We start from the raw sequence: 21463 nt of genomic DNA, 5'->3' as shown, positions 1-21463 counted from the left end.
GCACTGGTTATGCAGACAGCGAGTTCTGCTTTGGCCAGCGTTTTAATCATTGTTCCTCGTCGATGGATTTGAGTGTTGTTTCCTTTGGTTCATTCTGGCTCTGGAATGCAATACTCCTCTGCCTATAGAAGGTTGTAAAAATGTTCTCTTTTTCCTCCCCTGGATCAAAACTTTTGCAATGCAGCCTCCTAATTGTGAACAAGTATTGATTTCTGCATGTTATTAGAACTCATGCTTCTCATTACTTCGGTCAATCTGTGCCTCTCGCTCTCCCATAGGTATGTGAGATTGGTGTTTGCGTTACCAGCTCAGCAGCTGTGACCGGATGCTATTATCAGCGAGCAAAGCTGGAAGAGGAGCCCCTTCTTACCAGATACTCATGGTCTAAATCTGGAATTAAATTGCTAAACAAAATGCCAAAAGCTTCAACTAAAGCTACAAAGATCACCAAGTCTTCAGTCAGTTCAACTCCATGGTTCTCCTAATTACAGAGCAGCCAACTTGGCCCCAGAAAGTAACATGATCGTGTTTGTATACGATACTTTATACTACCGTGTCTATATACAAAAAAAAAAAAACTTGAAAGCAAGCCCGGTGCCAACTACAATTGCCAGCCTTCAACTCTCATCACCACCTATGCCTACCTTTTCCTCGGAGACTTCCTCAGCACCTTCATCCCTCGGCCGCTTTCTTGAATTAACTTGCTTTGTGTCTAGGTCGGTTCTATCACTCAAGCTGGCTTCTGCTTGCTTATCTTCTTCATTGGAATTGGCCTGTGTACCGAGGAGTTCTTGGTCTGACATCGCAGAACCACCGGATTCCGCCCCCTTGGTGAAGATTGAGCATGCAGTCAGCTTTGCCCCACGGCTAACTGAAGATATTGCTGACAAGATATCTGGCTTGGCTTGGATATTGACCCATTGATTCCCTACCCAGTCTTTAGAAATTCTTAAATTTTTTCGCTGGCATATTAAGAAGACATCTTCACCTGGGTCACATGAAATTCATATATCATTTCTCCTCCTGATGTGTCAATTTTAGCTCTTAAAAACAGAACTAGAAATTGCAGCTCTGAGAGACCAATTGAATAACATTGGACAAGCATTTGATGCACATTGCTAATCAAAATTACGCATATGTTGCTAGCAGATTTTCCCACAAGTGGTTAATAAGAAAATTCCAGTATGGATCTGTTGAAAACTTGCTTGCATATCATGGTTGGGTAGTATGTATTTGTCAAAAATTAAAGGTTACAGAAGGCTTTTCTTTATGTCATGTACTTTCATCTATTTGCATATATGCAAATAGTGCGTTTAGTCACAAATGCCTAACCAGTTCATATATAACACTAGTACCTTGTCTGCATCAGCCAAATCATGAGAACCATGATACATAACCATTTAGCCTTGTCCCAACACTATTTTCCCATCAGCTTTATGAATTCTCATTGCAATTGCCTGAACCTTGATGACGTGATAAATTGTTCCCACTTAAACTAGCCTTAGATCAATGTGGACTTAAAATTATTAATGCTGAAGTCCAGACAACAAAACATAAATGCAGTCAAAATAATTATTTCACCAAATTGGCTAGCTAAGCAAGTCAAATAAGACTCAAGTAGACACCCAGACTGGAGAACGATAAGCAAGAAAAGGGGGAGAGAGAGCAATGGTTTCTAGGCGATGACAGCCTAGGAGGAAAAATGTGAGTGTGTGGTGAAGAAGTTAAGGAATGCTGCAATCATTATCTAATGTTGTTATATCAAGATAAGAGCTATAAAACTAAACTGGAAGGTAAAAAGTGTGATCTTGATGCATGTTTCATTTAGCATAGGGTCAGAAACATTTGACGGGACTTGGAAAAGAACCCACCCGGAAGGCCACCAACACCAACCAGTCTTGGTAGATTTCAGATAGTTTTAGCTTGGTATATAGTTTTAGTCGAAATCTGTGTTATTTTAAAAAAGAACATTTCCTAAAGGACATCCGACTTTCCAGAGAGTAAAGCAGAAGCATCCAATCAGCAAAAATGTAAAATAGATCCCTGGGAATTTAAAATGCAATCTTAGTCTTTGCACTTGTATTGATCTCTTTAAGATAACAGTTGATGAGAAAATTTAGGTTTAGGATCGAACTTTTGCTATTTTCTGGTCTTATAATATACCTAATCTGCATAACCTATAAAACATAACTACCAGCTCCCTAACTATTAGGGATTGGCTCAGCTCTTCCTTTACCATTCCTTCCTACTAGAACTATCGGAAAAATGTGCTCTCGATTAAGTGCATTTGTGTATTCCTTTTTTAATCTACTAGAGCGTCAAGATAGAAATGGCCAAAAACGCTGTCCTTTAGAAATATGTGGTGCCTCACATTCTTTCCCATCCATTATCTGAATGTGCAATTGAAATAACAAAGGTACTAACAACTCCAGAAAAGGTTACTAAATAAAATAAATGATGGATTGCCACATAACTAGATAAAGGTATGTGCAATGGTTCATAAATACTGTTTTTCCTCCTGAAAGACCCTTTGTTGTTAATTCTTATTTTTACTGGCAATTCCAGAACACCATGAGAAGAGATACCACGGAAACTGAAAATGGAGAGCACAAGCTGTATGTGTCTCACTACCATACCTTAGATTCTTGACCAAACATAAAGTAGATGGCAGTTTAAACAAAAAACTCACACTAACAAAAATATGGCTTGAAAAGGGGGAATAACAATTTGGCACTAAAAACAAATAAGGGAGCACGTACCTGGAAAATATACTTGCAGACGATCATCTTCACAGCTGTCTGTTCCAACCACAACTCCTTCCCACCAGCCATCGTTCCACCACGCATCCACAGGGGTTCCGTTAAGAAAAGCAACAGTATTGAGTAAACAATCACACAAAGGACAAGGCCGAATTGTTAGGCGGCCTGAGCATCTCATGCCCAGTTTATCAGGAGCTGCTGGTCTGAAGGCAGGGATCCATTCCTACACAACACAAACTAACATAAAAAGGCAAGTAGTAAATTTGTTCCTAGATGCAGAGACCATATAGTACATAGGTAGGAGGCAGATGCCTAGTATTGTACTATAAGAATACCAAAAATCAATCAAGAATCACATGTATAAAAAATAACTAAAATTTCAAAAAATCTGAAAAATGATAAAGAAAAAAGTAAATTAAGGAACCATCACATTTATTGGAGCACTTATTTTAGCATAACATGGCATGCCAATTAGTAAAACTATAAGTTGTCCCCACAAATTATAGAATAGTATGAGTTTATCATGAATAAATACATGATAAAATAATCAAGAGGGTTAATGCAACTAGCAAGTCTATCTATGTTGAATACTCAACCAAAGTAAGAACTAAACAAACAATCAAGAATTGGTAGACACTATAACTAAGCTGGTCCAAATGCCAAATGAGAAATGGTTCCATCATCAACCTAAAAATCATAAGTAGGAGTGTAAACGAGCCGAGCTTGGTCAAGCCAGTTATGATCAAGCTCTTATGACCAAGCTCAGCTTGAAATTAATTCGAGCTTGAAATACTAGAGCTTGGTTGGTCTACCACTATCTAAATCTCAGTTTGTTTGTATTTTGAGCTCAATTCGAGCCAAATTTTGAATCAAGTCAAATGCAAGCCTAAACAAACAGCTAGTAAATCCTTAATCGAGCTAGAAATCAATTCAATCTTGAACCAAGGTCGGTTAAGCTTGAATCAAAGCTTGATTCAAGCTTGATTCAGAAGAGGAGGAGAGAGAGAAAGAGAGAGAGAGAGAGAGAGAGAGAGGGTACCTTTCTGTCTGACCTGGAAGCCAGCAGCCTTGGAGGAGGTAGCAGTCATTGGTTGTGGCGAGGTAGTGGTGGTCACTTGTGGTGGTGACCGATGCCAATGCCAAATCTCGAAATATTGTGAAAATCTTGTGGAAATTAGGGTTTAGAGACTAGAAGCAGAGGTTTGAAAATAAATGAAATACAAGAGAGAAACGGGCAAGAAAGCTCACCAGATAGGAGACTATAATAGTGGTGGAAGCCAGTGCTATAGTGATCGTAGGAAGTTAGGAATTTAAGTTTTAGAGTGACAAGAGAAGATGAAGAGAACAATGGGAGGAGATTAGGGAGTGGAGTTTGTGGTGTTCGTGGAAGCTAGATTGGCTAGGGACTTGGTGGCTGCGATGAAGAGAACAATGGGAGGAGATTAGGGAGTGGAGTTTGTGGTGTTCGTGGAAGCTAGATTGGCTAGGGACTTGGTGGCTGCGATGGCTGGCAAACGAGGAAAAAGGGGGGAGGTTGAGGTGTAGAGCAAAAGGAGTTTGGGAAATTGTGGGAGTGGAGAGAGACTAGGGAATCATGGCTTGGAAGAGGTTGCAGCCTTAGAGCTCTAAGTCTCTAATAGAGTGGATTGTTGGATCATAGATCCAATGGCCACTAACTTATATAATATACATATATGTATGTATATATACATATGCATGTATGCATATATATGTGTCTGCATATGCATGAATATATATGTGCAGGTGTGTGTGTATACACATGCATGTGTGTGTATATATACATATGCAAGTATATGCATATGTCTGTGTGTATAAATAGAAAGGATTTCTACACGTGGCAATTCTTGTTCATGAAACAATGTCATAATAATTGTCAGGAATGATAGTTGTTGTAAATTGTAATAAATTAATCTGTGCAAAGAAAAATTTAAGGCACCATATTTTACATGGTTGCAGCTTACTGTCCATACTAGTAGACATCTGCTTGTGTAAGTCCGTATTGTGATGAGTGGATATGCAATTATACAGAACAATAAATTTAGCTAGAAACAAGATAAAGAGAACAATCAAAATATCTGCCCACATTTATATGATATGAAATCTGTGCCGTATTTTCTTTTCTTAGTATACTGGAAATACAAAATGCAGTCTGAATGCCTGTTCTTCCAAACCTAGAATAATATTCTTAATTTTTCTTCGTTCATAAGTCATACAAATCAATCTGTACATATAAAATTTAAGGTGCTACAGTTAAAACTAGTCCCAGCTTACTTGGTACGTACCTACATATATGCATTTGTTTCCAGATGAATAAAAATATGCAAGTAACACATGAACAACATCAGGGTGTAGCTGGAAACAAGACAAAGGAAACAGCTTGACATATGCCTATAATATGAAATCTGAAAAACGAAAATTTCTTTTTCTTAAATTATGGTCCATCAACAATTTAAAATGGCCTACTTTACCTCCACATTCCCACAGCCATCGACATTCTGCAAATCATCATATCGAACCTTCAACCTCCTATGAGACAATTGCAAAACAGTGCATTTGAACCAGCAGCCTCTGATGCCACTGTCTTGACAGAGCAGCTCTATCTTCTCACCAACCTTAAAAGGTGGGGTAGGCCAATTGCGTGGCCCAACAAATTTTACCGACAGTGGTCTTCTACCAGGTAACTCATACCTTAGGTTTTCATAAGCTGGTCTGCAGGCCGACATCTTTGCAGCTAAATGGTCCGCCGAAAGTTTCTGGTGCCCCTTGATGAACCTTATTCTTTTGGGTCCAGCACGTTTTGTGATTCTTCCATGACCGGATTCTTCCTCTTCCTTCCCAAACATAGTGCTTATATCCACTCGTGCAAGAACTGCCTGATCAAAATATCCACGCAAGGTTGTTAAATCAAAGAGTTTGAATTTGTTTTTGCTGTACTGCCGAAAGCATAAACGGATTCCTGCTGTAGAAGCACATGGTAATGAAGCCACGCATTTTTCATAGTGGTCAGGAGTTAAAACAGTAGCTATATCATCCACACACTCTGCACTGATGACTTGAGAGTAAGGTGTGATGAAGACTTCACTGGGATGCGGAGTAGGTGGGGGTATTGTACAAGCAAATTCTTGATTTTGATGAAACCATCGTACTTTAACCTTCTTCTGCCCTTTTTTGTCTTCATACATATCTTCTAAATAAGCAAGATAGCGGTTGACCACCTCAGACATGACAAGAACAAAAGAATGGGTCTGCACAATAGACAATCTTTGTTTGGCACCAAAATATGACTGCAGGAATTAAGTTACATGGAAGTGATGGTGCTTACAGCTATGGTGGTTCCATTGCGACAGAATGCTTGGTAATGCCGAAGCTGTTTGCCACAAGTCCAGGAAACACCAGACCACATAATGTCTGAATTGTGGCCTTTATCCTAAGACAAAAGTATCAAGAAACTTACACGAATGCACTAATAAATTTTACATGTAAACTGAGAATTTGACCAACATTTAATTACCGTATGTTTAAATAGATATCCTCCTGTCTCATTGAATCCATTCACCTCCACATCAGCAATCAAAGATTGTGGTACCTCATATTTTGCTGATTCTAAAGTAACATGGTAAAAGGTAGTTAAGTACTCATCTCATATTGACAAACACAGCATGATTGGATTAGTAAGATTTCTCAAATGAATCACCTAGAACTCTTTATTCAGCAAGAACAAAATTAAATGGCCTGCTTGAACAAAAGGCTCCTAATCTTTAAATAAAGAATGAGTCACGTGGTGTGACATAGTTATTCTTTGAAATATGATATTAGTTAATAAAACAGAAAAAAAGACTACTTAAAGTGACAAAACCTTCACCATAATAAACTTCGACACTAGAATATCAAGGATTAAGAATTTTTTGATACCATGATGGGGAGACATAAGAAAAGATTAACCAGACATACGTGTTTGTGTTGTGATGTTTAACATGATGGACCACTTGTCACCCAGCTTAATGGCTTAAAAAGGCCCATGAAGTCATGTTGGACTTCCCATGTTTAAGCTGGTCATGGGAACAACCACCATGCCGGTCATATGAAGCAGTAAGAGACTAGTGACATATTCTAGAGTGTTGACACTTGAGCAAATTATGTGTACATAATTGATACTTGACCATCTATTGAGGTCTAAGAGTATAATCTTCCATTAAAAAGCAAATATATATATATATATATATATATATATATATATATATATATATATATATATATATATATATATATATTTATTTATTTATTTATTTATTCATGCCACATCTAATTTGCCACCCAAGATATAGCAACCATGTGACTTCATCCTCCCAGTAGCCACTCATAAATTCTTCAAAGCATCCACTATGCATCATATGCTAATCTCACAAAGTGTCCAGTACTTTTAGGAACTACTTATATTGGACCTCCTGCAGTAGCTACCAGTAGGCTCACAATGTGAACCCATCCTCACCTTCATAATCCTGATTTATAATTACAAAGAACATTTCCCAATGCATTTTTCATCACAAGGTAGATCAACATTTTTGTTTCTTTCTTTTCATAAGGGTGCTTATAAAAAGTTGACAAGACAAGCAGTTGCTCATTGCACGTCCTTGCTACATCGCATAGATCATTAGAAAGTTTTCCCTCGTACTGCAATACCTCACAATGAAGCTATGTTGATAGCTAAAAGCAATGTTAACAAGACTTGTTTCACATGAAAAAGATTCACCATCATATGATTGAGTAGCTTAAGACAACAAGGTCAACTTGTCAAATTTTTAGGATTTTCATTTAATGTTGGGTAAGCAAAGATTGATTTCACAAGGTAAACGCAGATATCCCACTCACCCTCCGATAAAGACTACCAAACATTCAAGCTGAAGATCGCCATATGATTGATGAAGCAAGTTTTCAGCACATAAAAATAACTTTTGAGATTTCAATTTGAAAGTGGTTTTAAACTAACTTTCCAAGCATTTTAGCTGTTTAGTTGATTAAGAAAAAAGATTAGACATCTTCAGTAGTCCTGTTAAGTCTTTACTTTTTCTAGATTTTAAGTCTAAAGTACCCTGGTTTAGCATCAAGGAGCCCATTTTCTCTTGCCAAAAGAAGCAATTAATTGAGGGAAGCTAATTGGAAATCGCACATAAGACTTGCATTGAGATATCAGGGGCAACTAAATTTTGGGGCCCATCATAATAGAGAAACATCTTGTTGGCCAAATCCTTGTCAACCCCTAATCCTTAAACTGGATTTCTTGAGCCCTTTTCTTTCCTTCTGTTCTTTATTCAAGAGAAAATCTAGGTAAAGACAGTCTTGTGTCGAGACCAAGTTTAAAAAGAGAGAAGGTAGTTAGTTTAAAATAAGTCTTACAGTTATCATTTGAGGATCTATTCATACAAAAAAAAGTCAAACTTAGTCTTTCTCATCTTTTTTCCTCTCTTTGAAGATTATGCTTCAGGATTGGGAAATGGAGTTGCCTCATTAGTAATGGAGACATGGACACAACCAAGGCTACAGAAATCAAGGAAAAAGCCAGAAAATTGAACTTATCTTTCAGATATTAATCTAGATTTAGATCTTTATTTGGGTGGAATACATTACTCTATATGGATCCTACATTTTAATGACATAAACCACTATCAATTCAGTAACAAGAAGATGATTAGTTTGAGGTGATTGTTTTCTCCCATCAGATGGTTATCTCTCAGCATAGCCAATCTAGCATATTGCATCTGGTCACACATAAATGTGGTCAGGGCCTCAGGGGCAAAATATATCCACATACACTCTGGGATAACCAAAAAATAAAGAAGCATAAGGACCGCAAGACATTAGTGTGTTGATTTCAGATTCATAGCTATAAGCTACACTTAAGCATATACAGAATGTGAAAGCAAAAGGAGAAAAAAGTATGCCATATTGTTCATGACTGGATAAGATTTTAAAGAACAGAGTTGTTGCAAACAGCATTCAAGAAGTTCACCTAAGGTGTTCAGCCTACCATACAGATGAAAAGTTTCAGTTCACAGGCTTAGTTATGGCATTTAACATAAATGACAGATGAAGAGGCTTTGACAAGGTGGCAGATTCATATGAAAACAACCAATGGAATGTTTTAAGTTGTTCTATATGTTGACAACACTTAATTGCATTGGTTATTTAAACTAGAATGAATATTGGGGGCTTTGCATCTCATGACGAATGGATTTAGAAACACAATACTCAATTTCCAATTCCAACTCTCAGGTCAGGTTTGGGTGATACAAAGCAATCTGAGGCTAGAAACAAGTTTCGTTCACCATATAACTCTAATAAGAAAAATGTGTTTGCACGATGGAGGCAAACTAGGGAACTGGCAAGCTTTACAGGCTAACACTTTACACCATTCAAACTCTAAGTTACCTTTCACGAAAAGAAATGAGAACAAAAGGTGTTAAGAAACATAAACACTTATAACACTACATAACTCCCATACTTATACTGAAAAAACTATGGTTGAAAGCCTGAAAATAGTTTAAGTATAGAACTTTGGGAATTAGCATTGAAGAAGGCCATCTATCAACCAAATGAACAATGGAATAAAACCATAATCATGCATTTTCATCTCCTTCATATTATCTCAGCATCACCTAAGGAAGCACTACTTGCAAGATATATCTTGGAGGACATTTTATCAACCAAGCAGGCAGAAAACATAAGAAGAAAGGGACCAAATCAACCCTTTGTAACGAGTAAAAGCTGTTATATATATTAAAAATCATTTTGATCAAAATAACATTTCTGATGATGAACCAGCATCAAATTACTAGGTGCAGAAGCACAGGTTTGCAAATGACAGGAAAAATAAGACAATGCAAACAAGATATATTAGACAGCTTTCCAGTGATACAGCAAATGCATATCAACGCACTAATCCAGGCATAAAATCTAAATGTAAGGTATCCAAGTAGAGAAATATTAGTGTACCAAATGCCCAGGCAAAAACTGAGAATGAACTTTCAAGTACAAAATGGCGTTGAGAGAGGATAAGTACTTGAATTACTTGGGGTGCAGGTCTTTGCTGGAAGGAATGAAGTCAGCCAATCTACGACCTCTCTTCTCGATCTCCACTTGAGGCAAGAGACCCCCGACTTGTCAGGCCCGTAGGCCTGACAGAACTGCTCCGAAACCACATAAAGCATATGCCTCAGGCTCCTTTCGGTGCCAACAACGGCAAGATGGGAATCTCCCTTGGAGTCTTCCAAGTAGTAGTGGACGACTCGGCTTCCACGCTCCTGTGAGATGAACTCCTCCCTCCACTTCACAAAATCAGGACTGTTTCCTGACATCGTGGCAGTAGACAACTCCAACACCAGATCAAAGTAGCATTCCAGAGCACGTATGGGACCCTACAAGATCAAGCTTAACGAGCACAAAAATCTCAGAACCAGCGGTTTTCATCAGAATCAGGAGGAGAAGGGGGCGACAAAAGGGCAACAACTTCAGGAGATTTCGAGCAAAAATCTCAGAGACCTCAAGTCAGTAGCTAGGGTTTCCACAAGTCAACGGATTCAAACGGGAAAACCCCCCAAAAATCTAAGAACCAGGCTCGCTCGCACACCTATCTTTTGAACCAAAAGCGCCAAATAAACAAACAATCCCCCCAAAACATCACCTTTTTCAAAGAACTCAACCGAGCGAAACAGGGCTTCTCATCAACACCGTCTGCTTGAACCGGAAAGGGTTTAGGTTGAGCAAAAACCTTTCCATGACCGTGAAATCCAGCCCAGGGAAGGATCAAAAGATGGGGTCTCCTCCAATCCTTACCAAAAGCTGGGGGAAAGAAGAGAAGTATCAAACCTGGGTCCTCCAAGGCTCCATCCGAAGCGAAAACCGCCGGAAAACGGGCGTACCAAAGGGGAAGCCTTGTTCGCAGCGGCGGAGGACCCAAGGAGTGAGAAAAAGAGTTCAAACGAGAGCTCTGAGAGAGGAGAAAAAAGGAGAGCCGACCGGGCGACGCGGTTGAGGGCTTGGGAACCGGAGGGCGAGGGAGAAGAGGTCGGCACTGGTCTTCTTCTAGCTTTCTCTCTAACCTTGGAGATAGAAGAGAAGGAGAGGAGAAGGGAGGAAGAATAGCGGTGGAGGCTGAGGACCGAGTTCACGCGCCGCAGGGAAGGAGGAGGAGCGGCGAACGGCGGGTAAGATGGGGAGAAGAATACTCTCTCTCTTTCTCTCTCTCTCTCCTCGTTTAAGAGGTTGAATAAATTGAGTCCAATGAGGGGTGGGTGAGGAATTTGGCTAGGGAATCTCTCTCCAGCCCTTATCGTGCGCATACGGCGCACCATACCCAATTCTTAAGTATTAATGTTGCTTAGGGATTTTGCAATTAGAAAACATTTGTGATGGTGATTTTTTATGATGATCATGTGACATGTGTGCATGACGTAAGACAAGTTATAAGGAAGTAAAAATGCCTTGCATCAATATGGGCACCAAAAATAATTTGGGTCCACAAAGTGCTAGCTTCACAAATCACATGTATGATATTTATGTCCATGAGTTACCCTAGGCTCTCATAGCATGGGACAAAAAGAAAATTCTCCATGTGAATAAAAAATAATCTCTAACATTGGTCCAAAATAATTAATTTTACCACCATCCACATACTAACTAGCTAACTTAACACACCAAGAAGTCCTTTTTTCCAGTGAATTTGTTTTTTTATCTTTTATTTTTTTTTAACTCATGCAAATGTATTTTTATTAGATTGGTATAATAAATCATCTTCATAAAAAAAAATTATGTATGTTTGTATTTTAATCTACAAGAGACTAGTGCCAGACATATGAGATGCATGTGAGGAAGTAGATGGCAGTGAGTATATGGGATAAATATGGGATACTCCCAATTAACTACTACACTTTGTCCTCTCTTCCTTAATTAGATATAAATTTGCAATTATTATTGAAAAGGGGACATGCATACCACATTCACTAAAAGCAGTGTTTTGGCCGCATGGGAGTACATCGGGGTGTATAGAATTGGCGGTGGAGATAAATGATACTAAACCATAGGATGGATTAGAAAAGTTGAAACTAAAGCTATTCTTAATAATGATATCTCTTGCAAAATCAAAATTACCTTTTCTTACTCTAGAATTAGCCATTTGAGCCTGTTATAAATTTTCAATTCATATTTTCGTTAGAAAAAGAAGGCTTCAATTTTGATCCAAGATGATTACTAGATTTGATATGGATAATTTAAATCATTACGAGTAGGGATGGAAAGGATCCATGTATGAGATTTATCATATCATGAAGTCGATTTGCAAGCCAAATTTTTGATTTTTTAAATCTCAATATTTTTTCAAGATCTATAATTTAGTATGAATCTCTTAATATTTTAAAACAAGATGAAAGTCCATTATTTCGATCTTCAAATAGGTTTGTCGAATGAAAAAAAAAAGAAAAAGATTTTGACTATGTACTCCCAATTTATTAAAAATTAGACATGATAGAATGTAAATTTGATGTAAAAGTTAAGATCTATATCTTATAGTGGGATTTTAATTTTTCATGATTACTTCTACAAGTTATATTTATTTTTGAAAATCTAATTCTATTTATATTAGGAGAGAAATTTAATCCGAATTGTGCATGAAAGAATCTTACTACTATATCTCAATTTTGATTCATTAATTGAATCATCAATTGAGCAATGAAAAAAAAAAGGATATAAACTATACTTTCATAATCTTTTTTATATTTTTATAATTTTTTTAGAGATTCGATTAAATAGATTGAGAAAATTTTTTCTTCTTCCGATTAAATCAAATCCATAGCTTCTTTTTTAAAATCTTTTAGATAATACTTTTCTTGTTGCTGTAGATAGAGCAAAGTGATATATGGAAGGGCATAAATGTATAGTATTGGCGGGTACATATTAGGGCAGAGACTTAGAGAAGCTTATGGTCTTGAAAAATTTCTCATCGATTTTCTCTTTGCAATACTTAATGAACTATTAAGCTCTTCCTCATCTATCAACCATCATCCATATATAAAATAGCTAGATAATTTCTTGTTTGGCTCTTAAAAAAATAAGAACTTCTAGGCTAGACTCTCATGCAATGGATGATGGCTTTCCATCGGAACCTTTCGAAGCGGGTCTACATATATAGGGGTTGGCTTTGTTTTGAGGGCAACCCAACACCCGGTCTTTTGTTGCTGTTTAACCCCTAGATAGCCCTTTACCTAGCATTTTATTTTTAGCCTCTTGCACATAATTAGATTTGTTTCTTCATATGGTTATATAATTATGGACATAGCTATTTTTGTTTTATACATGCAAGAGGGGCTACAACCAAAACAACCATCAAAATTAAAAGTTGAGAATAAAATAGTTAGTCAACCGGTTTAAACACCAAATTGCTGTCAATTCAAGAATGGGATCTCAATTTTTCCATTTCTTTAAGAAATCCTTCACAGGGTCTAGATGACCTTGACAACTCCATTGCGATTATAAATAACCCTTAAAAATTGACCTGCACAACTATAAACTAATAGATTACTTATATCCTAACATAATCCTCCCTCAGCCCAAATAGAGTTATCTGTGGCCCATCAAGGAATATCCACTTATCTCTTGACCACCCATGAGACTGACAATACCACAGATTTACAGGGTCAGCGTAAGAAAACTACAGGATAAAAGAGATGTATTAGGAGACAGACCCAACATCCATGGCCCACCAACTCTTCGCCCAGCCACCCGCTTTAAGGTCAACAAGCCTATCCTATTGCACAGGGCTTATCATGTTTCTGAGTCTTTCTTGTCCTCCCACTTCTCCAAGCTGCACAAGAAAGAGAGCCATGAAAGCCTCTGCTTTCCACCTCAAACCTCACCTTCTCCACCTCCAGAAGCATGCACATCCAATCCCCACCCTTTTTCTTCCCATACTCCCAACAAACTCATCCCTCCTCAAGCCAAAACCACCAGCACCAACAGCCAAAAGTCCCCCCTCCCTCAAGCCCTCCCCCAAGCCAACCTTTGGAGACAGGCCTAAATCCACAAACACCATAGAGGATGAGCTTATAGAAGCTCCAACAGAAGGAATTCCTAGATGGATGCTCTTGGGAGGTGTTTCCATTGGCCTTGCCTTTCTTCTTCTGGGAATTGATGGGCAACAAGATGCCTTGGCTCTGGGGCCTGAGGGACCCTTGGTGGAGGAGTTTTGGGAGAACATGAGAAGGTATGCACTATACACTTTAACAGTCAGCACTGGAGTCATCTACACCATATTGCAACCCATAGTTGAGCTACTGAAGAATCCCATCTCTGCAATACTGATCATCATTGTGATGGTTGGTAGTGCTTACCTTGTGTTCCAGGTGTTGAGTGCCATGGTTGGCATTTCAGAATTTTCTTATAAGTATGGTTATTGAGCTATCTGCATAGATGTTATGTTAAACACTATCAAGTGTTAGCTTTGTATTCTTTGACCAAGAGTGAGTAGCCTGTCACAGAAATTTATGATGACATGTACAATAATTGTAGTAATGGGTGAGCATATAACCAACTTAAATCCATGAGAATTCAGCATCATACATGAGAATCACTGTACTACAAGGAATGGTGTCTGTCTCTGCATGGAATCTTCGCACATAATGGCTGAAATGTCGGCAGCTCATTTAGAAAATTGAATTATGGGTAACCAGTGGCTCACTATGGCAATTCATGGCCCAGCTCGCCACCCCAACCTGCAACTCACTTGCTTTTAAATGATTCAGTTTTCGAATAAATAGGTCTGGGTCGTTGACGGTTGACTTGACCTTACCTGTTTGTTAAATGGATCAGTTTCGGTTTGGAGTCATGATCCATTTAACCCATTTTGACCAAATTAATAGTGACCAAAGCTGTTTATGACCCATTTAACATGTTAAACCCATTTAAGAGCTGTTAAACATATTCAAAATTTGTTCTGATTCAACCCATTTATCAAACAATTTACATGGGTCGAGCTAGATAACTTGTTTAATACAAAGATTAGATTCATGTCGGGATTTTTGATTTGTTTGATCATTGCTAGGAAGGGTTGGAAGCGGGCGGGCCTGAAGTTGTTTTTGGGCATTGGGCTCTTAGGACCAAATTTTTTTGGATAATTAAGGTCCTATCCAAGGCTTAGGCCTGATCATAATCTGTTAGATTGGCCTAAATTATCCATTTTTGGGCAGTAGATCCAGCCCGAATCTGATTGAAATTTAATATTTCATACCGATGATTTACAAGTAAATAGACTAACTAAAAACTGGGCTCTCTCCTATAACACAAATAAATAATACATGATATATCATTCTCAGCTAAACTCAGCCTAATTTATCCTTTAGTTCCTTATCACTCTCTAAATAATGGTTTACAAAAACAATTGGGTCCGAGCCTCAATTCCGGCTCTATTTTGGGGTTTTGTTCAGGCTTAGGTTCTGACTGGGCCTGCAAACTCGAGTCCATATTATAGGATAAAACTTATATAGTTGAGCCGATTTTGAAAAAAATTATGATCTAACCATCATCATCTGCCATGTAAAGATGGATAGACGCACGCACATAAATACTAAAAAAAGAAGGATGAATAAACTCTAAAGATATTTGAACAGTTTAGATAAACAACGTATAATCATTCTTTTTTTTATGAATGTCTCAATATATACACGTGGCAGATGATAACGGTCTGATCATAATTTCTTCTATGATCGATCCGATTATAAAATTTTTATCTCATGCTAGACTAATGACTAATGACATATTTGAGTCAGATTAAAAATAAATAGATTTTATATTTAGATCTAAATCTGGCCTGAATTTTTTTGGATCTTGCTCATAGCTTGAGCCAAATCAGTCCTGTTCCGTAGGCCTTGAGCCGGCCCAAATCTGTTTCTAGCCCTACTCCTGTGGAGGTATGTCATTTGTAGTCAACTAAGGTTAGCCTCTGTAACTTATTTTGAGTTTCTGAGTTGGAGCTTCAATTTGCACCAAATTGATATTGTTATTGCCTGCCTGCCTTCATTTTTCAGGGACTTTTTGCTAGTTATTATTTTTATCTTGAGCCATAAATCAACATCAAGCATACTGTCAAAAGCCACCATCAACAATAGTAGATTCGCTTCGACCAACATTAATTCCACCTTGACCACTACCCCCAGTACGTGCACCACCTGTACACACTTCACCATTGCCGTCGGCACCGATATTAATTCCGCCAAGGCCGCCACCACCAACTGAGATTCCATCCTACCTGCCTCCACCACTCTCAATCGCGATTCCACCATCGCTAATCAATTATTCCACCACCACCACGCCAAGATTAATTCCCCCACGAATTGCAGTTCCACCCGTCCGCCAACTCCACCTTCAATCTCAATTCCGTGGGTGCTGCACCTCCGACTCCTTGCAACAGCGAATAAGCAAATGGATTAAAAATGATGCACTTTGAATTTTTATTCACAGGTTGAGGTAGTTATTGTCGGAGAAAAATTTAAATTTAAAAATTTAAAATTTTTCAAATGAGCTTCTCTCCCCGATTGTGTTTTCTTTTGACCACCTTAATTAAGATCTTTTAATTCCACATCAGGAGTGGAAAGATCTCTTTAGCCTTTTATATGTAGAAGAGATTTATTTAATCCCTTAGAGGTGTTTGAGGAGGTTTGAAGAAAAATCTTTATTACTCAAGCAGGATGTTCAATTACAATATTCTTCTACAATCAAAATTTTTATTAATTTTTTTAAATCACATCTAAAATTTTAAGTCATGTTTTAATTTTTATTAATTTTTTAAAATTACATCTGAAATTTTAAGTTATGTTCTAACAATTATAACATGAAAAAAGATTGAGAAAAAAATTATATATACTATCAAAACACCTATAAACAAGAACTCCTTGTGAGCTTCCTTTTGTGGTTGCTAAACGAATTCTTTGTGTACCATGGATGGTGTAAAAAATTTGATGTGGAGCATACTGCTTTATGTAATTGATCTACATAGCCATCACTTTTCAACACATATTTAATATTTATAATTTTACTTTTTCGTTTAAAAATTTTTGTATAATAAAAATACTCTTACTTTTTGAAAAAAATTATGACATCCTGTGGCATATTATGATTTCCTACACGTAGGATATCATAAGAAAATTATAAAATTCTGTGGCATATTATGATATCTTACTTCAAATTATGACTTCCTATATTTAGGACGTCATAATATAATTTAGGATGTCATAACATAGAAGGGGTATTTTTGTCCAACTACTTTCTAATGCGCATTTAATGCTTATAGTTTTATTTTTTTATTTAAAAATTTTGAATGATGAAAATATTCCTACTCTTTAAAAAAATATAATATTCCATGGTATATTACGGCATCCTGCGTCAAAATTCTGACTTTCTGCATGCAGGATGTCATAATATGGACATAAGATGTCATAATTTTTTTCAAAGAACAGTGATATTTTTGTTATTCAAAATTTTTAAATAAAAAAATAAAATTATAATTATTAAATATATGTTAAAAAATAATGACTAAATGAATCAATCATATAAAATAATATATTTTATGTCAAATTTTTTATATCACTCATGGTGTACAAAAATTTTTTTGATCTTCCGATCCAGTTTTATTCCGTGCCAACAGCAGTTACAAAATATAATAAGACTATGTACTTGACGTGGTCGGTAGAATAAAAGCATGGCCGTCCAAATTATGCAAGCTCCAGGTCTGACCCAGTCAACAGAACAACACCATGATCGCTACGTAGTATGATGGCCAGAGAAGCTAAGAGCAGATCAGCAGAGGCATATATACGGCGATCACCAATCTCAGTGCACATAGGAGCGAGTTCCTATTTTTGAACCCGGAGAAGAGGAATAGCCAGCCTTCGGGATGGTTATACGCGTTTTAAATATAAGGCAATGATAGTGGCTCCTGTCTGACTTCCATTTGACGCTAGCCGTTTGGATCAGATCATTGCATAACTGCTTGAATTTAATAGGCACCGAGCGCATTTGATGCATGAGAAGAAGAAGAATGACGGATGATTGAGATCATCATCAGATTTCTATTTTTATAGGATGAAAATTTTGTATGTTCATAAGTTTATATACATACACACCATACATAAACATCTGATTTTGCTTGGATACCCTTCCAAATATTCTATCTACAAGTATAGCCTTTGGCACCTTTTCTATTTGCATTCTATCCAGCATCCTTAGAAAGTAGAAACTAGACATTTAAAAACAAAAGGACTTACAATACCATTGATCCAATGTTTAAACTGTTGGGTGCTCAATATTTTAACTAAGTGTGAAATGTTTAAATATTTTATTAAATTTTAGGTCAGTTAACTTCTACCTAAGCTAACATTGGACTATGATGGCAGGGGCATATATGTAAATAGAAAAAGTTTCAAAGAGCATATATAAATAGCAGTATTGGGAGGGTATCTATGCAAAATTGGATATTTATAAGGATATACTAACATTTACAAGATATTCAAATATTACATTAATCCTAGATAGATCCAAGATGAGCAGGAAAATTGGTCTACTCATCATATTATGGTGAGTCAAGCAAGACTTGGTTTGGAGAGCCAATTAGCAAATTGATCCACCTTTTGATAAATTGATAATTAGTAGTATAGAAAAAGTCAATTAGTATTAGTTACAGAGTCTCCTCCGACCCCCCAAGACAGATACATCACATCTCTTTGAGGTTGTCATTTTTTTTTTTGATAGAAAGTACGAGTATATCAATATTGATAGTATGGACTTCATACTTTTTTATTGATAAGCTTCCTTCGAGAGAGCTGAACTAAGATTTGATAAATTTATTTTAAAAAAGATAATTAGAAGAAAAAAAGATGGAAGCACTGATTGATGCCACTTTATATTAGAGAGATTCACTTTAATTATTGTGTAAAATATTGAAGCCCCTCTAAAGTCCAAAATCATCATTTACCATGACAAAATGATGAATGTAATTATTTGCTCGTGCAAACAATTATTTAGATATTATTGAAAATAAATTTTATTAATGATATATTTCTGTAAGACAAATTAAAAGTTATCTTAACGAGTCTTATCCTATAAGTATTTGTTTAGTACCTATATTTCTGCAAGATTCTCTGATTACAAGTTTAGTACAGAAAATGTAAGTTGTCTGGCCTTTAGAAATTATTTGGTAGTTTCTCAACTATTAGCCTCGACATCTCAACCAAAATGAGCTAATCTAAAGCTTTTTTTTTCATGAAATTAACGGAGGCCAAAAGCCACCCTATCTACGCTAATAAAAAATATCATACAAAAAAAAGGATTTCAAATAGGATTCAACAAGATAAAATAGATATTAGAGACAGTTTACACATGGAATAGAAACAATTATGGGTCAAAACAAAAAGGATGATGAAAAGGATAGCAACCAAATAATCGGTCTTCATAGTAAAATTTCATTCTTAGGTTGTATTTGGTGCATTGTCAGACAGTGATAATCAGAATTACCTAATAATCTAATTTACCTACAATTTGGACAGATTACCAGTAATGTTGATTATTGTATTTGGTTCATACAGATAATATTACAGAAAAATTATTGAAAATCTTGATTGATATATTTGGTATGACAATCAGATTACTGGTAATATAACATCAAAATTTTAAAATATCCTTAAATCAAATTATTAATTTAATATTTTTAAACTATTTATTTATTTTTTAATAATAAAAATTATTATATAAAAAAAATTATTATTTTTTAATACTTATTACTATTTTTTATTATTTTTATACAAATTATTATTTTTAAACTATTTTTTTTCCTCCTTCCCCCGCACGCCACGCCCCAACACCCCCCCCGCCCGCCGTGCCTTCGGCATTGCACCCCGACCCCCCGACCGCTTGGGCTGTCCTGGCCACCACACCCCGGCTCCTTGACTACCCATCGTGCTGCCACCCCTCTCCGGCCCCCCGGCCCTCCGATCGCCCGTGCTGTCTTGGCCATCGCACCCCAGCCCCCTGGTCGCCCATCGCACTACCACCCCTCTTCGGCCTCCGGCCCTCCAACGGCCTACGCTATCCTGGCCACCGCACCTCGGACCCCCAGCTATCCATCGTGTTGCCACCTCTCTCCGAACAGCTTGCATTGCCCTGGCCATCGCCCTCTGCCCCCCAACCGCCAGCACTCCTTTGGCCACCGCCTCCTGCCCTCCGGGTGCCCGTCGTGCTACCCTCGGCGAGGGCCACGAAGGTGGCGTAGGAGGCGGTAGGGGCCGCCGGAGGAGGAGTTGGGGGGGGGGTGTTAGGAGGGAGGCACGGGTGGCCCCGCGCGGGGAGGGAGGAGGGGAGGAAGACAATTTCGTCAAAAAATTTTATTACAAGATTATTTTTTGGGAGGTAATCTGGATAGCCACCCCTCCCCTTGGTAATCCAGATTACCTCATGGGAGGTAATCTGGATTACCAACCCAAAAAGTATACCAAACATGATAATTTGATAGAACTCTTTTAAATTATCAGTAATTTGGATAAATTGTCAGCTACCAAATGCAACATTAGGAGTTTCAAAATTCAAAGCTGAATACTAGATTTTCTATTGAGAAGTGGGCAGCAATTTTTGCAAGACAAGGTAACTTCTTTTGATTCCAGAGGATAGACCAATCACTATAGAGGCAAAGTCATTTCCAAAAAGCCCTCTCTTCAGAAGAGCCTTTGTTAAGAAAAATCCCTGAGTTTCTTTCTTCCCTGCAATATTGAACCAATGCAGCCACCATCATGATACGTTGATGGAGATCACACTTGAAGTTCTGTTTACACCATGTTGAACATATTTGAGATAGATTTTCTGACACAAGAGGGACTTTTAATATGTCACATATCCGGGACCAGATCTGAGAAGTAAATGAATAGTTTACAAATAAGTGATCAATAGATTCACTGGCTGCAGAATAAAAAATACAACCACCAACATTTCTGCATAGTTTCTTTCGAAGTAGCTCCCTGGTATTAAGCTTTTTTAACGGTACTAGACATATAAGATATTTAACTTTTGAAGGAAGCTTATCCTTCCGGATTCTTTTGGCCAAAGACCACTTCATACCTCTAAATATGAGGAATTTATATAAAGAAGAAGAGGTGAAATTATTCGAGACTTCCAACTGCCATATAATTTTACGCTGATCAGCATTCAGATCAACATCAAAGAGAATGGAGAGGAGAACAGTTTTTTCCTGCAGCACTAATGGAGATTTTGAGGCGATTCTAATGTGCCATCTTCCCAAATTAAAATTGAAGAAGGAGGCTATTGTTCCATTTTTACCATGACAACAACTGAATAAATTAAGAAATGAGATTTTAAAAGGAGTAAAACCAATCCAATAATCATGTCAAAAGGAGACATTCAAGCAATTTCCAAGCACAGATTTAGTTCTGTTCCAAACAGATGACATAGATTTAATAACATCCTACTAGATATTGGAATAGAGCCTATTAGGTCTCTAGCTTTCAGATAATTTGACCCTCTTGACATAAATGCCAGCCATATTTTTTTTCCACCAATGCAGATCATCCTTTAAAAATCTCCACCCCCATTTCGCTAGGAGCGATTGATTGAAAGTTTTTAAATCCTTCACCCCAAGC

The 21463-nt window shown here is 37.3% G+C and overlaps 2 protein-coding genes across 5 annotated transcripts; one reads left to right on the top strand and one right to left on the bottom strand.

Moving 5' to 3' along the window:
• Positions 1–380: 380 nt before the first annotated feature.
• Positions 381–11044, bottom strand: LOC105058137 (uncharacterized). 4 transcript variants are annotated; one of them, XR_002166168.3, is made up of 8 exons: positions 9838–11044; positions 6292–6383; positions 6103–6207; positions 5249–6025; positions 5063–5132; positions 3799–3904; positions 2760–2996; positions 765–988 (listed from the first exon to the last, which is right to left on the bottom strand). XR_002166168.3 is itself a non-coding variant. In XM_010940952.3 (6 exons), exons 1-6 carry the CDS (start codon positions 10130–10132, stop codon positions 618–620), a joined length of 1854 nt encoding a protein of 617 aa, XP_010939254.1. In that variant the 5' UTR covers positions 10133–11037; the 3' UTR covers positions 381–617. The 4 variants fall into 4 exon arrangements, 2 of the variants coding, with proteins under 2 accessions (XP_010939254.1, XP_010939253.1); XR_002166167.3 differs by having other exon boundaries at positions 2760–2982; positions 9838–11043; XM_010940952.3 differs by lacking the exons at positions 3799–3904; positions 5063–5132 and having other exon boundaries at positions 381–988; positions 2760–2982; positions 9847–11037.
• A 2463-nt stretch (positions 11045–13507) lies between these two features.
• On the top strand, positions 13508–14384 carry LOC105058136 (uncharacterized). The gene has a single exon (XM_073249560.1). It carries the CDS (start codon positions 13523–13525, stop codon positions 14222–14224), a length of 702 nt encoding a protein of 233 aa, XP_073105661.1. The 5' UTR covers positions 13508–13522; the 3' UTR covers positions 14225–14384.
• The last annotated feature ends 7079 nt before the right edge of the window (positions 14385–21463 follow it).

The sequence above is a fragment of the Elaeis guineensis genome, chromosome 15 (genome assembly GCF_000442705.2).
Source record: "Elaeis guineensis isolate ETL-2024a chromosome 15, EG11, whole genome shotgun sequence".
Taxonomy (NCBI): domain Eukaryota; kingdom Viridiplantae; phylum Streptophyta; class Magnoliopsida; order Arecales; family Arecaceae; genus Elaeis; species Elaeis guineensis.
This window is presented reverse-complemented; position numbering and strand designations above follow the sequence as displayed.

Excerpts from the sequence above, each read along its gene's own strand:
- LOC105058136 (XM_073249560.1), top strand. The coding sequence starts at position 13,523 with ATGGCCCACCAACTCTTCGCCCAGCCACCCGCTTTAAGGTCAACAAGC.
- LOC105058137 (XM_010940951.3), bottom strand. The coding sequence starts at position 10,132 with ATGTCAGGAAACAGTCCTGATTTTGTGAAGTGGAGGGAGGAGTTCATC. Across the intron at positions 6,384-9,837 it reads CTGCACCCCAAGTAATTCAA|AATCAGCAAAATATGAGGTA; the intron begins GTACTTATCCTC and ends ATGTTACTTTAG. Across the intron at positions 2,983-5,248 it reads ATGGCTGTGGGAATGTGGAG|GAATGGATCCCTGCCTTCAG; the intron begins GTAAAGTAGGCC and ends TGTGTTGTGTAG.